At 41.5% G+C, this 18,600-nt stretch overlaps 1 protein-coding gene across 2 annotated transcripts in view; it reads right to left on the reverse strand.

Moving 5' to 3' along the window:
- The window catches only part of foxo1a (forkhead box O1 a), a 37,349-nt gene extending 20,532 nt beyond the window's left edge, over positions 1-16,817 (reverse strand). For both annotated transcript variants that reach the window (XM_017490710.3, XM_017490709.3), the window contains exon 1: positions 15,795-16,817. In XM_017490710.3, coding sequence (XP_017346199.1) covers positions 15,795-16,406 — 612 coding nt within the window. In that variant the 5' untranslated portion in view covers positions 16,407-16,817. The remainder of the gene's footprint in view (positions 1-15,794) is intronic.
- Between the last annotated feature and the right edge of the window lie 1,783 nt (positions 16,818-18,600).

An 18,600-nucleotide genomic window follows, 5' to 3' on the forward strand; every position in this document is an offset into this window, starting at 1 on the left:
GCAGTGTCTGTTAATGATGGTAGAGTGAGATTGAAAAATGAGTAATGTTCTAATAATAATTGAGTGCTAGGCACACTTGGACTTGAATAAACTTTAATTAAATAACTACATGCTAGAGTGGAATGGTGGCACAGCAGATAGCATTGCCACCTCATAGCTCCAGGGTCCTTGGTTTGATCCGGAGCTTCAGTTACTGTCTGTGCATAGTTTCACATGTTCTCCTCGTGTCTCCATGGATTGTCTTCCGGTTCTTTGGTTTCCACCCACCTGCCAAAAACTTGCTAGCAGACTGATTGGTGACTCTAAATTGCCCCTAGATGTGAATGAGTTTGTGAATGTGTGTGCCCGGGAGTGGACTGACATCCCATCCAGAGCATATTCCTATCAGGCTCAGTGTTCCTGTGATAGCCTGCGGATCCATGGCGACCCTGACCAGGATAAAGCGATTACTGAAGAATAGTGTGGAAAGCACCGATTAGTGATCAGCTCTAGAGCTGTTCCCACAACTGAAAAAAAAAAAGAGAGAGGATTATTGTTTCTTGAGTATCAGGCTGTATTAAAGTCTGCAACAGGTTTTCTGCTGCAACCGAGTAAAATAAAAACTCCAGTAAACTCATTTCAACTCCATTTTATTTGTATAGCCCTTTTAACAATGGACTGTCACAAAGCAGCTTTAAAGAAATATATAAATCACGGATATACATTTTAAATTGATACTTTTATTAAACTCTACTGACCTCTAATTCACACTCGCTATCGTACAAGCGTCTATATCGCTGCTGTCTTCTCGAAATTGACACCATGAATGGACAGAGTCAGGTTTGTGGTGGTCAAGGTGGTAGAAGCGTTATTTTGGAGTGTGTGTGGCTGTGTTGTACTGGTATAAAGAAGCAGTGTAAGAGTGACACATAAGCTTGTGTCAGGATTGGTGAGGTGGGGCTTCAGACATGGGTTTGCTTGTAGTCTGTGTGTTAGCTATCGGCAGACTAGGCTACAGTGTAGACTCTTGCCCTTGGGGTGTTGTCCCAGCCTGGCCACAGGAGACCTCCTTTAGGTCCTGTGGACATTAAGTGAGGCAAACTGTCACGCAACCTCTGGCTGCTATAGTATGGATGGATAGCCTGAATGTTTTCAGAACAATCAAAGTACTAGACTATCAAGTGAGGACCAAAGACTTTCCCAGGATCCTATGCATTTTGCTGGTGTTGCGGTAGTAACAAGTGTTTTTCTTGGTTATTGCGAATATCCTTGCTGATTACATTTCCAGACCCTGAAATAAATAGGCCATACACAGGAATAGTAGTAGACCTGTTGCTTTGCCCTCCCGTTTTCTCCTGAAAGACAGGTTAGATTTACTTGAGCAAAACCATAGTTGTAATACAGCCAGGCCTATTTTTACCTATACAAGTCAACAGCACAAGAAACAGTACTTGACAGACGTCTAACATCGACCACAAAAACACATCACATTGCAAACGTCACCAGACAGACACTAGTCAGGCTATACATGCCTTCATTGCAATAGGTTTGTACTGAACAGGTTATTTGTGCTTTTGGGTAATTATATTTCATACACTGCTCGTTAGTTCCTAACTCAGACCAAAGGCCAGACATATGCATTAAATCGCATTATGATCTAAGAAGGCAAATCTTGTTACTTTCATTGGTTATAATGAGAGCTAGGAATGATAGACACAACTGGTAGTCTTCTCTGTCAGTGTCCTAAGGCAATGAATGCACATGTACTGGTTTCATACCGAGTCACCAGTGACACACATTTGCTCTAATATCATTGCTCAATCCCACCCCCCTCCCCAACCCTCGGGCTCTGGATTTGGTTATGCAACAGGAAAAGACACTCGCAAATGACAGAATCCAGTTACCCTTGGGAAAATCACATCGACTAAAGAAAATCCTTTAAAAAGTTACGATAAGGCTTCAAAGAATATTCTTCAAGTAGAAGCTTTAAATAGAACCTAGCATTCGTTTAGTAGGAGTCTAAACAATAAGGGGCTGAGATTTACATTTTAGAATAGAGGTTGACTTTTAGGGCAGACTGTAGATTGAAAACCCTCACTAAATGTAAGTTGACTGTAATCCCTCAAGACTTTCAGTCAAACTAAAAGGATCAATCATAAAAATTCCACTTCTGTTCCATTAACATTCCAGTTGAGCCTTACGGCAGAGAGGAAAGAGGACATGGGAAGGAAGGACGAAAGGTCCAGGCGAGAGAGAAAGTAAAACAGGAAGATCGTATTCCACTGGCGTCAGAGTCATTGCTCCACCCCATTATGGTGACATCATCACTGCACTGCTGCGTACCCTAATGCTTTTATAAAGGCCTGACTTCCTGTTAGTGGTTAGACTGATTTGAATTTACAGGACTATCACAATAATCAATATATTCTATCTATTCTATGATATAATATGATCTGGGCCCTATATCACATGTATCACACTTTTTTCAAAGTGATTGGAAGTAGTTACTGTAATACTTCAATAACACTGACTAACTCCATTGTTTTTTACAGCAGCAAGCAGCTAACTGGACATTAAAATATTCATTCAATAAATACTGAATATAATATATTGTATCTAAGCAAAATTCAACGTTCACAACATTAAATGTTGCTACAAATGGATAATAAAAGTATGACGTGCCATTCTTTAGTGAATAAAACATTGTAAGCATTGGCAAATTGTTGCAATACAAGTGGAATTAACCTCGTTACCTATCTCACCTAATTAGAAAGTAGTTACAAATTTAGCTTTCCTGGGTCTTTAATAGCAATGGATTCAGATTGACTCAGTAAATGTGATTCAGCATCCTTGCTAAGGGTTGTACATTTCCAAATGAGGTGCACTTGACGTGTCAACCCAGGGCTTATGGTAAAAGTGTGGGCCATGATATTAGACATGAATCATTGTTTGAATTACTCAGTTTTTCTAATCAGAGTAGGAACAATACTGGAATATTCTCTTCAAGTAAGGTCCAGTGGCTTTTCATGGTCATTCCTCTCTCTCTCTCTCTCTCTCTCTCATACATATATACATATATATATATATATAGATATATATATATATATATATATATATATATATATATACACACACACACACACACACACACACACACACATTATATATATATATATATATATATATATATATATATATATATATATATATATATATATATATATATATATATATATATATATATATATATATATATATATATAGCTTGTACTCGTCATTTCTCCTCGACCATGGTGCAACACAGTACAGTACGCAAGACAACAAACAGTAAAATACACAACAGTGTGAGACACAGGCAGATAGAACAATAGAAACACAGGACAATACAGTGAGGGGAAAAAAGTATTTGATCCCCTGCTGATTTTGTACGTTTGCCCACTGACAAAGAAATGATCAGTCTATAATTTTAATGGTAGATTTATTTGGACAGTGAGAGACAGAATAACAACAAAAAAATCCAGAAAAATGCATGTCAAAAATGTTATAAATTGATTTGCATTTTAATGAGGGAAAAAAGTGTTTGACCCCCTCTCAATCAGAAAGATTTCTAGCTCCCAGGTGTCTTTTATACAGGTAACGAGCTGAGATTAAGAGCACACTTTTAAAGGGAGTGCTCCAAATATCAGTTTGTTACCTGTATAAAAGACACTTGTCCACAGAAGCAATCAATCAATCAGATTCCAAACTCTCCACCATGGCCAAGACCAAAGAGCTCTCAAAGGATGTCAGGGACAAGATTGTAGACCTACACAAGTCTGGAATGGGCTACAAGACCATTGCCAAGCAGCTTGGTGAGAAGGGGACAACAGTTGGTGCGATTATTCGCAAATGGAAGAAACACAAAAGAACTGTCAATCTCCCTCGGCCTGGGGCTCCATGCAAGATCTCGCCTCGTGGAGTTGCAATGATCATGAGAACAGTGAGGAATCAGCCCAGAACTACACGGGAAGATCTAGTCAATGATCTCAAGGCAGCTGGGACCATAGTCACCAAGAAAACAATTGGTAACACACTACGCCGTGAAGGACTGAAATCCTGCAGCGCCCGCAAGGTCCCCCTGCTCAAGAAAGCACATATACATGCCCGTCTGAAGTTTTCCAATGAACATCTGAATGATTCAGAGGACAACTGGGTGAAAGTGTTGTGGTCAGATGAGACCAAAATGGAGCTCTTTGGCATCAACTCAACTCGCCGTGTTTGGAGGAGGAGGAATGCTGCCTATGACCCCAAGAACACCATCTCCACCGTCAAACATGGAGGTGGAAACATTATGCTTTGGGGGTGTTTTTCTGCTAAGGGGACAGGACAACTTCACCGCATCAAAGGGACGATGGACGGGGCCATGCACCGTCAAATCTTGGGTGAGAACCTCCTTTCCTCAGCCAGGGCATTGAAAATGGGCCGTGGATGGGTATTCCAGCATGACAATGACCCAACACACGGCCAAGGCAACAAAGGAGTGGCTCAAGAAGAAGCACATTAAGGTCCTGGAGTGGCCTAGGCAGTCTCCAGACCTTAATCCCATAGAAAATCTGTGGAGGGAGCTGAAGGTTCGAGTTGCCAAACGTCAGCCTCGAAACCTTAATGACCTGGAGAAGATCTGCAAAGAGGCGTGGGACAAAATCCCTCCTGGGATGTGTGCAAACCTGGTGGCCAACTACAAGAAATGTCTGACCTCTGTGATTGCCAACAAGGGTTTTGCCACCAAGTACGGTTTTGCAGAGGGGTCAAATACATATTTCCCTCATTAAAATGCAAATCAATTTATAACATTTTTGACATGCATTTTTCTGGATTTTTTTGTTGTTATTCTGTCTCCAACTGTTCAAATAAATCTACCATTAAAATTATAGAATGATCATTTCTTTGTCAGTGGGCAAACGTACAAAATCAGCAGGGGATCAAATACTTTTTTCCCTCTCTGTAAATACATAGAACATACGGCTGTACACTTGAAACTATTGTGTAGTATAGCAGCAATACTGGCAGCAAAATTGAGGTCCCTAATAAAAGGGGACTGATGCAGCTTTGTAAAGTGCAGGTGTGTAATGCTTTTGAGTCACACTGGGTTAAGTGTTTGACTAGCCCAAGTCAACGTTGGTAGCCAGCAGAGTGACTGCCTCAGTGAGGAACCTGTTGCGGAGTCTGCTGGTGGTGGCACGGATACTCCTGTACTTTCTGACAGATGCTTTTGCTCAGCCTTCTTCGCTATGCATGTGGTGTTGAGGGTCTAGGAGAGTGCCTCAGTCATGTGCACACCAAGAAACTTGATGTGCAGTGGTGAGTGGTCTACTCGGGTCCTCCTGAAGTCAACAATCATCTCACAATCATCTTATCAACATTAAGAGATTGTTGACACCATTGTGAGAACTGGTTCACCACCTCTCCTCACCTTTTCTTGAAACAGATTACCAGTGATCCTCAAGGAATCTGATATATTCAATGATGATAGTTTTATTCCTCCAGTAAATATAGCCCGGAATCTTAAGTGTTAAAATGCTTTATAAAAAAAATTAATAAATAAATAAAAAAATTTTGGCATCTCAGGATGATGTTAGATGTGTTTAAGTTCACTAGTATTATTTACATGGTTCAACAGACACCAGAGAAAATGATTCATTAATAAATACCTCAAAAAATGCTCAGTAATTCCTAAAAAATTAGAGTTGGCCAAACAAAAAAGTTTTCCAAAAGTTCTGACCTTTAAAAAAAGAACTGTCTGAACATGTAGGGGGAAAAAAATCAATCAGCATGGACCTCAAAGAGGCCGCAAACAGGCAGCAAATCTATTTAGTCCAGTAAATAAACAGACACATTAGTGCTTTGGGTTTAAAGAAATATTTACCACTTCAAACACTGCATCGTGCAGTACTATTGTTTTCTGAACATAAAAGACATGCTAGGGCACAGGTTTTCAGCAACTGAAGATAGTCAGAACAATAATTACAGTTTGTACTCTGAAAGCAAATTAGGTATAACTGAGTATATCCAGTGCATGCTCAGCAGGATTAGTATAGCAATGAATGGTGAGGAGATGGGTAAACACCCCCCCCCCCCCCTCCACACACACACACACACACACACACTTAAAAATTCACTGCGTACTTTTGTTTACGAACAGTCAATATTGAAGTAAAATGCAGGTAATAACCTGTGGAAAGGAAACGAATACTGCATGGGAATCCCAGGCATGAAAACAAAGACGGCATGGCCAGCGCTAAAAAAAAAAAAATTCCCGCCTGTTTGGTTGCCTCCGTACACTCTGCTCCAGCAGGCTGGCGTACCAACACATCAATGATTCATTGAGACAAAAACGAGTGCACATGTGGGTACACGGTTAATCTGCCCGACTGGCTTGGCCTCTGCTCAGGAATTTACCATCCCAAAAAAACACCCCCCCACAAAACACACACACACACACACACACACACACTGCTGAGAAGAGGTACAAAGAGGTTCCATTAAAGTACATTTAAAGGCTTGCTTCTCCGTTTATGCCATTAAGGCTAAGATAAAAGCATTAGAAAGCAAAAGAGAAAAAAAAATACTTATTAGTAATAAGATTACTATTAGTACAGTTATTATGCTTGTTGTTGTTGTTGTTTTTTAAAAAAATATGCACTTGAATTGCCATAACTGCATTTTGCTGTGTAATACTGTGACTGCTATTCAATCCTATGAATCTACCATGCAGTGAGGAACTGAAGATGAAAGAGAGAAACACAGATAAAGAGAGTACAGAAACCATAGTAGACAAAAAAAGAAGGAATTCCCACATTGTGTAGATGTGAGATAAGGCCAGAGTAGCGGCACATCAATTTACCGTGGACAGCAGAGCTCTTTTCACTCCTAACACAAAACCAGCAAGATGTTTTAAAAAAAAGAAAGAAAGAAAAAAGCACACTTTCTTTTGTGGCATTTGTGTTTGTGTGTGTGTGTACATACAGTTTACATGTCATGCAGGGAAATGTCCTGAGTTCATGATTATTTATGCATGTGTTTCAGACTGAGTGCGAGCATGAAGCAAACCGGGCAGTGTGTGCGTGAGTGTGGTGGGCCAGCCTGACAGGCACCACTCATAATCGCTTTAGGGCAGGAGTTGCACAACAATGTGGAGAGTCTAATGCCTGTGGTTTGAGCCCTTGGCGGCAAATGGGCTCATAAAAATGACTGCTAAAATCTCAAGCACTGACACTGGATTCAACACACACATTATCTCATACACTCACACACATAGCATTAGTAAGGTATCTCTAGCCATGACTAGAATTAGGCTCTTAGATAGTGTGACTTAGTAGCTTGTCTTGAATAGTGCCTAGTTTCTCTCCTGGTGTGTGTGTTCACTCTGTGTGGCCCCTTCTAGCACTTCTGGAATACTTGTCCCTTAGCAAATAAAACCTCATCCTTCAGCATCATACGAAATAAACAGTTCGATCCTGGCATTCACAGAACAACCCTTTTTTCTCATTCTTTCTAGTTCTTGTCATATCTTAGCAACTAAATACAATGTTTACGAGAACATTCCATAAGAACAAAATTTTCTGAAAGCTCAGCACTGTTGACATTTCTTGATATGGCTGAAGAAAAGCAATAGAAACCCTCATAGAATATACTATGGTTTTAATGGTTATAATGGGAATAGTATTGTTTTAATGAAAACTAATGGTCACTGTGGGTCTCTACTGGTAATTTGTTACCTTCTATTGGTGGCACATTAGGTCTAGTGGATACTATTAAGGACCAATAATGGTAATGGTAATGGCTTTAATGGTTAGCTGATCTTCTGGTGGTATTTGTAGTGGAAACCATTAGAATTTCTGTGATGGTTTCTATTGGGTTTTTTTTTTTCACCAGGTCAGGTGATGCGAAATAATGTCATTTGAATATCATGCTGCCTTTTCTACAGTTTTAAATTCAATGTCATATGTCAAAATATTCTGTAAATTAATTCTGATTATTTACTTATTTATTGTTGATATTTCTTGATGTGGTAAAACTCATGGAAGTTCAGTTTGGGGCTTATGCCAAGTGTAATTACAATGTAATTGTAATCATTGCCTCTCCTCACAAAATTACAAACATATCTGAGGAAAAATATTGATATTGCTGACTATTTTTCTTATTTCCACTGTCACCATACCTTCATACAGGGCCCATGTACGAGCTAGCTAAATCATTAGCTTCAGTAGCTACTTCATGCTCAGTGTCCATATTTCCCAGTTGCCTAACAATTTCCTATGACTATGACCATTTGAATGGTGATCATATTGTGTTTTTGCCCCTTCCTAGGACAATATATTTCAACCAAAAGTTCTATTTAAATGCATGATTAGGAAAGGTCAGGTTTAGGGAACAAAAATTAGTAAGGGGAACAGTTCCACGTTAATTTCATTAATCAAAAACGCATCAGCAAAACTGCTTTAACATGAGACCACATTACATACAACTGAATGCATAGGTTACACTGAGAAAAACAAGCTGTGCATGTAGCCATGAGCCTGACAAGAGCGCAGCCCTACAGTTACACTGACACACAGCCTTGCCTCACACGCGTCTCTCCTCCCGGTTCACCAAAACAGCTCTGTGACTCACTCTGACTCACGCACCATGACTGCTTGCTTTTTAAATGGTCCAATATGTGTATTCGCGCCATCAGACACTTTTGTAAACGGAGCAGAAAGAGAAACATGAGGCGGAGAAGCTGGCTTGTGTCAGGGCCCTGGGACGAGTCGGCCTACATGTGGAGGTGAGGTTGGTTCTGTTTAGAAGCACTGTTTGTGACCCGTTTAGTGAGCTCTCTGCGTGAGGTATCTGCACATTGGGGGTGAAACTCTTTGCCGTTAGATGTTGAGAAACAGTCACAGGAAGTCTGGCTTAAGTGTTTTCTTGGTCTGTTGGAGAGCTGGCCAGCATATTATGGAATAATTTCCAACCCGTGACCTAAAGGATTTCTGTCAGTGAGCTAGACACAATGTCACTAGCTGACTCTCGCACACACTAATTCATCAGCAGGCAACAGTTTTGTGTGGATCGGTGAATACTTGGAGATTAAACTATTAAATCTGGAAAGTACAGCTGCTTTCACATAATCTCACTCGTTACATGTTGAAGTTTTAACATTTAAGAGTAATGTAGCCTAATATTTGGCTTTTTCATAGACTAAAATGGAGTAGGAGTCACGAAATTGGACCAAGCCTTAAGATAAAACTGCTCTTGAATCAGATCACTACTCAGTGTAGTTAATATTATATGAGCAGATGATAAATTAATGATTCCCCCTCCTGCTCCACCCCCATTATATTTTACACCACTAAAACATTAGCACTGGTAACTTAGTGAACATACTGACTGATAATACACACACACACACACACACACACACACAATACACAGACTGTTAAACTAAATCATGAGGTTGTGATGTACTGTCCCTGGACTTTGGCCAGCTGTATGCTGAAATAGCAGTGTGCTGTGTTGTGGCTTGAGCAGGATTGAGGCCTCTCTTACACCACCCTGACAGCACACACAAATAGGCATAGGAGGGTACATGGGGCGAGGTGCCAACGCTCCTCTGATATCATGCCCCAAAATACTTCCCCACCACACCCCCTAGCTGTAATTTTTTACGTACCAGGCTGTTTAAGCTCTGCTGCACTTGCTATCTGGAACCCTTCGACCTCTCAAGCTTTAACTTCCACGCTCAGATCACAATGTCATGCAGCTGCAAATACATGTCCTTACCTGATTGGCTAAACAGATAAACACGGGATCTTGTTTGATAAACAAACTCAGATTGCGAGTCAGTGACCTCCAAGTAGAATCACATCAAATGACGTACAGTCTTCTCAGAACTGAACTGACAGAGCGGCATTTGGACACGTTAAAATCGTGCAGTGCTGAGAAGAGTTTCATTGTCGCTCATAAAACCTTTTATTTATTTCTCTCTCTTTTTTTTTTTTTTGGATAAATAATGGACTAGGTTTGGCATGTCTACAGCAGCTTGGAAAGGTGCTGACAGTTTGTCCGGTACTTTACTACTACGATTCTTGGAGGGCTTCAGCATTTGCTCAGTACTAAATACAGCTCATTTTTCCTTTTCCCTTCATTCTGCTTGTCAGTGGTATGTTTAGTCTGGAGAAGCACAAAGACATTCCCTTTTTCATTTTCTTTCTCTCTCTCACTCTCTGGATTGATGGCCGACCCCAAACAAATTGCCGAGTTTCATAAATGACGACTGTTGTGTTTAGTCTGAAAATCTGTCTGCATATTCACTAATTGGCATGCATGAAGAGTGTCCCCATATAATCAAATGTATGTTTTTCACTGTTTGCTCTGGGCAGAAAAGCACCGAATGCATACTTAGCCATCTCACAATACATCATGCAGTTACATTCATGTATGCATGTGCATATCCATATCCTTTGCTTTTTAAGACCCCTCACATGCCAGGACAGTGATTCATCAAACCCAAATAAATAATAACATGGAATTCAGTAGATCGAAATGAAAATACGGAAACATATGGATGGTTAGGAAGGCAAATGATAGTTAAAAAAGTTTAAAAAGATGTGACTAGCATGCCTATGTTGCTGTCTCAAGTCATTTGTCTGTCGTAACCTGGTTTAGAAACTTAGCTCAGGTTTGTCGTGTGCGTCTCTAAAAGGCCTCATCTTTCCAAATGCTCCACTCACTAACAAGTGTCACCACATTTTGGCCCAAGGCTCTTGGATTCCTGTAAAATATCTCGTTATGCAACCTTTAAGAGGTGTCAAACTTATTTGAAGCGTGTGAACCTTGCACTGAGACGGTCAGCCCTGGGGGGCTAGAGAGAGAGAAGCACTTTGTTCTAGACATCTGTGCCTACTGACATCTATCAGAGTTTATGCCAAGTCATGTTTGAAGTGTCCCGTGCTGGTGCTGGCGGAAGAGCAATTGCTGCCAGGATATAAGAAAGGAAGAAGTGTGTGGAAGAGGAGGTCAGGCATTCTGGAAAACACAGTCTTCCAGTCACGGAGCAGGGCTCGATCATGTCGTCCCAATGGGAGCTTCATATCTGAGGCACAGATTTTCTGTGCTGATGTCATCCAGCTTCCCAAACTCACCAATATTCTTAGGACATGTAATCACAGACTTGGCTTAGTCCAATGATGAATGAGAAAGGTGCTTGAAGAAAAATGTCATGTTAGAATTTTTATTCAAATTTTAATGCTGGCTCACAGAGTTTGGTGTGTTTTTCAGAAACTAAAACGCATAAAAATCTGTTTCTGGAGCTACTGGATTCTTTCCACGGATGTTCACGTTTTTAGATGCTTATGGCTTAAATATAACCGAGAAATATAAGTAAATATAACTTAAATATAACATCTGTCATGTTAGACCGCTGTACTGACTATAAATATTTAATACATTTATCTCAGAGTCACACACAGCTCAATACATTTGCCTCGCACCTCTGGGGTTGGGGGTTCAAATCCCGCCTCCGCCCTCTGTTTGCATGTTCTCCCCGTGCTTCGGGACTTTCCTCCAGGCACTCCGTTTTCCTCCCCCAGTACAAAGACATGCACTGTAGGCTAACTGCCATTTCCAAATTGTCTGTAGTGCATGTGTGTGTGATTGTGCCGTGTGATGGGTTGGAACCCCATCCAGGGTGTCCCCCACCTTGTGCCCAGAGTTCCCTGGGATAGGCTCTAGGCTTCCCTGTGACCCTGTGTAGGACAAGCTGTATGGAAAATGGATGGATGGATGGATGGAACTGGCTCCATCCATCAACTGAATGGAACCGGCACTTTAAAGTCATAATTTGTACCAGTCTCAAAGCTACTTTACACCAGCATAATAACTGGTGCACAATAAGTACACAAGCAATTATTACTTGACAGGGATCTTACAACATCATAGGATATCATTTTAACAATTTTAAAAGTAATTATACCAGGGCACTGTTGAATGCTTGACTGGTCAGAAGACATGCAGACTTGTATAACAGACACTCCACGTAAACAGATTTTTAAAAGATGTGTATTTGATGGTATGGTGATGATTAATGGTGGTAAGGAGAAACCCTCACCATATCATATTGATGTTTTGGAATGAGTCGCCAGTATCAGTGTTTTGTACCAGTCATAGGTAAGGCTGTAACTTAAAGAAAGTCCAGGACAGAAGGTTTTGCAGTTTCTCTGTATTATTACCAGCTGTCTTTTTTTCCTTATTAAGTTGTTTTTTGGATGTTCCACAACATTAACTGTATCCATAAACTAATAAAAAAGTATTGGTATTAGAGATCAAGTTGATTCTGTTAGTCAAAGAATTAGTATTCGAGATCATTTTGATTCTGTTAACTGCTATGGCTGTGCCATCAGGTGGTAGCATATCACACTGTCACTGATTTTACAGCACACCCTATTGTGTTTTATTCCTTACATATCAGTGTCATTACACAACGCTGGATATCCAAAAGATCTGTGAAATTAATGTAGAAAGAAAATATTTCAAGTCAACATGATGCCCTTCACTTGAATGCTGGAACCGAGCTTTAGTTTGTTTTCAAAAAGCTTCGGGCGACTGGCAGAGGTGGTGGAGAATGCGCTATCATGAGAATAAAGTGTGTGACGTACTGAAGGACGGGAAAAATCGATTCTTGGCTTGTAAGCCAACACAGATGGTTGGTGGCCATGTGCTGCATCAAATATTTGCACTAGCCGAGTGACGTCTGTGTCGTATAGAAGTAACAGGAAGAACAGATACAGGGTCATCTGTGCACGGAGCAAAGACATCTGGCTAGGTGTGTTTGTGCGCGCAGTCACATGCAATATTCTGAACACACCGATACTAAATTTGTATGAAATGTGCACTCTAAGTATAGTCATCAACCTTATGTATAGCTTTTTCTGATGAAAAAACCCGAACTATAGTCAGTTCTCTTAATGCACTAAGAGGCTGAAAAAGGCTTCAGAAGCAAAGGACATGATGACTCACCTCTTACTGCATGGAAATGGCTCAATGAATATCTTCCATTTACAATCAGTGCCATTCACTTGGTTATTAAGTTCCAAAAAATGCTAGAAATTTGAGGTTATTAGGGATCATTTTTATTTATCTATTTATTTTTAAACTTAGAACTGAATTCACAATTCTCACTTATGATTCTGTGAACAATTTTGTAAGGAACAATACATACATAACATTTATTAAATGCGTACATTACCGTAGCAGACTGTAGTAACTACACTTTCCTAGCGGATGTACGTGAATGACGGTTTGCTTGCATTATGAATAACTGATTTACTGGAATATTTGTATTACAATAAAATCCTGAGCAAAAATAACTGCTATTTAGTATGGATTTTTAATCATTTTTGGGTGCCCTCCCAAACTGAAAAAGAAACCAGCAATATTAACGGCTGGGTAAATAAATTGCTGTTGTTTCTCTTATTCTATGAGCGCAACTCATAGCCACTTGGTGAAAGTCAGTCTTGATAAACACACTTTATGCAAAATGCATCACTGGCTTCAGGTGCATGGATGAGGTCATGTGACACAACGTCCATGGTCATTACTTACAGTGCTTAAGGAAGAATAGTGGCACTCTCATATGCAGTTTTATGCAATGGATGCAAAAGCGCAAAATTGTGTAAAATTTTATGATGCAAAACTCCGCAGAATCGACTGCTCTTGCGTTGAATTGCATTGAGAACTGAATCATGACTTAAATATGATTTTTTGTGCAATCCAACAAATATCTCTTGTTGTACTCTTTATGTAAAGCACAGCCTTGTGTCTCATGCAACTAGAAGAGATCACAGCCGGCGTGGCAACAAGGGTTTCTCCCTGGGAGGTTTTATATTAAAGCAGTGTGAGTTACTTTGTAAAAAGGATCCGTTTACACTCTGGACTTGAGTTCAACTGGACCTGTTTCAGAATTCCTCTTCACTACACAAGTCAACAATTTAACTCTAGTGAATCAGGGAAAGTGCTTGAGTGACTGTGGAAATCTTTCTCTTCATTTCTGAAAAGGATGCACACTTTTATCTGAAGAACAGATCAGGTTAAAATGCCTGTGCTCTCCTACTCAGTGTCTATTCTCCACTTCCGCTTAGTAGCCTTGACAATAGAAGCTGTAAAGTTGCTTGCAAGCTCAACAGGGCATTTAAGAATAAGCAGTGTAGTGATGCCTCCCCCCCACCCACACTCTCACCTAGGCTGGCCAGATTTACACTCTCACTCCTAATCACACACACTCACATAAACGCCTACAGGACAATAAGAGCCTAGTGTTCATCTGTGCAAGCACTGAAGGAAAAAGGTTTAGAGAAACTGAGTTGTGTCTAACTTTTAGACACAATACCATATGCAAATGAACCTGAAGACTTCAAACAAGAAAGGATAAATAAAATCAGTGCCAACTGTAAAAGTTTATGGTATCAGAAAGAAAACATATTACCCACCAACTGACCTTAAATACCCATGAGTTATTCAATCGATGAGATTAAATGACTTTTGCAACCACAACACTGGCGTAGTAACAGACGTCATGTATACCGTACCACTGAATTCCTTTTTGATAACTATATCAAAACACTGTCTACATTGTTACGTAGTGTGTGTCATACAGTAAGTAACAGGTCTTTTCGTGACGGAGAGCTCTCTCAGAGTGACTCATACACACATTTAGTCAGGTCACAGAGCACTAAGCTTGCAAAATAGCACCCACAAAAGCACAAAGCCTGAGGAATGCTGGGACAATGAACTCAAATCAGTGGGTGGAACCGAGGTTTGCCTGCATGTGTAGTCTTTCATGCAAACATACCTGGCATGCATCGTGGGCGAATTGACGCATAAGCCGTTGGTTATTAATAGTGTGTGGTGCGACAAGGTACTACACCTAACAACGTAACTTTGGCTTCTGTATCACAAGGTGGTTTCCATGGATTTCCACGGGAATGTTTTTGTGTTTCGCTGGTTGTCAGGTGGCCTCGGGCGTATGAGGAACCAGACAAACCATGAGGGTGTCTGTGCCATCTAAAGAAGCTGTAGTGTCGCAACTGACTTCAGAACACTATGCCACCTGGGGTTAAACTGGGGTGGCCTCAAGGGTCTGGCGCTCTCCCACTCTTGGTTTATGTGAGCGGCTGCATAAATTTGAACTCTGGTACTATCATTTGACGTGAATGCAAAACCCAGCATGGCATATAATCGTCATGAAAATAATAACAAAACTTACTAACAAGAAGTACTGAGACCTTATGATCTGGTCATCCTATTAGCCACTTAGGAATGACAGTGATACATCTGAAATATATTTCTATGACATCAACATTGTTGATAACTGTATATAGTAACACAAATGATAAAAGGTAATGGCACATTTTTAGAATGCATGAAAGAAATTCCAAAAAACCCCAATACCAGATGGTATGCTTCCACACACACACTAAATCAGCATTTAGTAACACAGCACAGCTGTAGACTAAATGCATCCAGAGCCAGGAATCCTCCTTGTCAGCAGACACTTCATGCCTAACTTTACTCGGGACCTGTCATATGACTGGCAGTGGGACACTGGCAGCAAGGGACCTGCTGTGTGCACTTTAGTTCCCCATGTGGTACACATAAGGAATCAGGAGATGCCACAAATCCCTCAATCAAACATTGGATGACAATCCAATGTTTCAAAACTCAAGGACATGCAATAAGCTGCACTGCTTTAGTGTTGTTCCTTTATTGCACGTGTAATGTACCCTGCACTGTATAAATACCTTCCAGCCGGCGGAGCTGTTGCTGTCGCCCTTGTCCTTGAAATAAGGCACGCTCTTCACCATCCAGTCGTAGATCTGCGAGAGAGTGAGGCGCTTCTCGGGCGAGCTCTCGATAGCCTTGGTGATCAGGTCAGCGTACGACATGTTGCCCCAGGCGTTGCGCCGTGCCGAGCCGCTCTTCCGCTGCGCCGCCGCCGCAGCCGCTGTAGAAGAGGAGGAAAGTAACGGCACCTGTTGCTGCTGCTGTTGTTGTTGTTGTTGTTGTTGTGGAGGGAGCTGAGCGCCGGAGATCTGCTGCCGCTGCTGCTGCTGTCGATGCCCGCAGTTTTCTTGGCACTGGAAATCTGTGCACAAGACAAGCGGCTTGTCGTCAGCATAGTCCTCGGATTCTTCAAGCAGACTGAGGCTCGTGAGGAAGTCCGCGGTGCCGCTCGGCTCGTGCTTGACAGACGGGGCCGGCGAGGACGTGCTCGAGTCGGCGGGGTTGGTGAACTCCGGCCGGGGCAGCGGCCAAGTGCATGATCGGGGCCGCGATAGAGGCTCAAAGTCCGGGTCGATGTCGACCAGCTGCTGCTGCTGCTGTTGTTGTTGCTGTTGGGCCGCTTCCGCCATGGTACCGACAAACGCCCAACGTCACATAGAGTTGGCAGCGCGCGAGTGACTCAAGCGCGACGGCGCGCACGAGAGCGCGGCTTAAACAGGAAAAAAAAAAGAAGGCGGCGATGAAGAAGAAACAAAAAAGTTTGGTGAGAAGTAAATACTGCTATCCTACATTTGTAACGCGTTGAGACCGTAAGTGAAACCGAGTCCTAGCGCGAGGAACCGGAGGGCGCCTGACATCTGAAGGGTTTGTTATGAAGTTCAAAGTTTCAGCGATACGGCCAAGCTAGTACTCCGCTCGTGCGTGCTCCTGGCACTGTGTGTTTGTGTGCGTGAGTGTGTGTGAGACCGAGAGCGAGCACTAGTCTGGAAGCGGCGTTACCCGAACTCATCTATCATTGGTCAGAGCATACCGCCCACGCTTGATTGACAGCTGTCAGCAGCCAATCACAGAAGCGTTTCGAAAGCGAAACCGCCCCAAAACAGCACTTTTCTCCGCCCAGGACTAGTAAACACATTTCATTGTAGACTCTAAAGTAAACGCGCTGCGCTTCAGGTCACAATGTACCGCCTTCAAGTGCACGTGGATCCTTCAAGGAGCTTTAATAAACATTATGGAGTGTTATTATTACTGGTCGTGTGTCTGTCATTGTGATAAACATAAGTGCATGACCTGGCTATCTAGGAACAGGTCTAAGCCACAGAGCCACATAACATGTCTACATACAGCCTATAGTCGAGCTTTGATACTTTAAGTATGAAAACATGGGACATGTATTATTTGGGTAAAATATTTTATGGGAAATAGGCTTAACTTGTGTGGGGGTGGCTTAATGGTTAGGGTGCTTGCCTTGCACCTCCAGGGTTGGAGATTCAAATCTCACCTCTCACCTCTGCCCTGTGTGTGTGGAGCTTGCATGCTCTCAGTGCTTTTAGGGGTTTCCTCTGGGTTCCTCGGTTTCCTCCCCCAGTCCAAAGACATGCATTGTATGTTGATTGTCATTTCCAAATTGGCCATAGTTTTGAGAATGTGTGGTTGCGATTGTGCCCTGTGATGGGTTGGCACCCCGTCCAGGTTGTCCCTTGCCTTGTGCCCCGAGTTCCATGGGATAGGCTCCAGGATCCCCCGCAGGATAAGCAGGATGGAAGGTGAATAAATTGTCCAGAAGATCCGAGCTGTCTACCTAACTTTAAATTTAATGTCAACTTAATATCAATTTTTATAAAAGGTTTGAATCAACTAACATCATTCACCATTGCAAAACATGACGGATCTATAGATTTGATCATATAGAAATTAGGACCCTGTAACGAAATGGTGATATAAAATCAAGAAAGTAAATAAGAGCAACTTGTTAAAAACAAACAAACAAACAAGCAAACAAACAAACAGCACTCCAACTACTAGGCCTACTGCATTTAACTTGACATAAGTGAAACATGTAATTATTTGGTCTGCAGTGCCAATACCGTGCCAGTCAAACGCTACTACAATGCACTGCTGTGGAGCAGTTACAGCCGTGCGGTCTACAGAATGTTCAGTACCAGTGCTGGCGTGTTGTTTCCACTCAGTTTAGCAGATAATATGCAGGGTTTTTTTGTACCCCTCTAAAATGTGGCGCACGTGACTATACCGCCATCTTGTGGTCAATGTTAAAACTGCTAAGTCATTTCTCATGGGTGTCTCTTCAGTAAACTGCAGTTCAAGACAGTAATGTCACTAACGTCGCTAGTCTAATATCATAATACTGTTAACATTAACACTCTTTGTGAATCAGGTGTGTTAAAAAGGGAAATAATTAAAATGCACTTGTTTATTCACGTTCTGTATATTTCTTGCCTAACGTATACTCTTCCTGTGTTTATTTTACTGTATTTTCTCTTCCATATGATGAATAATTCAGGTATATCAATCAAGACCAGAGATAAGACCTGAGCTAAAACAGAAGTTCTTCATTTTATTCACGAAAAGACCCAAGTTTTCATTTCAACCAAACTGGAGCTACACCAGATTAAATTTTTTTAATAAATACGCCATCCATCCATCCATCCATCCATCTTCTATACCGCTTATACCTCAGGCTCGCGGGGAACCTGGAATCTATCCCAGCGAGCATCGGGCACAAGGTGGGGTACATCCTGGGCGGGGGGCCAGTCCATCGCAGGGCTTTAATAAATAATGTTAGTCTTCAAGCTAGTTGCTTGG

Source organism: Ictalurus punctatus, chromosome 17 (genome assembly GCF_001660625.3).
Source record: "Ictalurus punctatus breed USDA103 chromosome 17, Coco_2.0, whole genome shotgun sequence".
NCBI classification, from domain to species: Eukaryota; Metazoa; Chordata; class Actinopteri; order Siluriformes; family Ictaluridae; genus Ictalurus; species Ictalurus punctatus.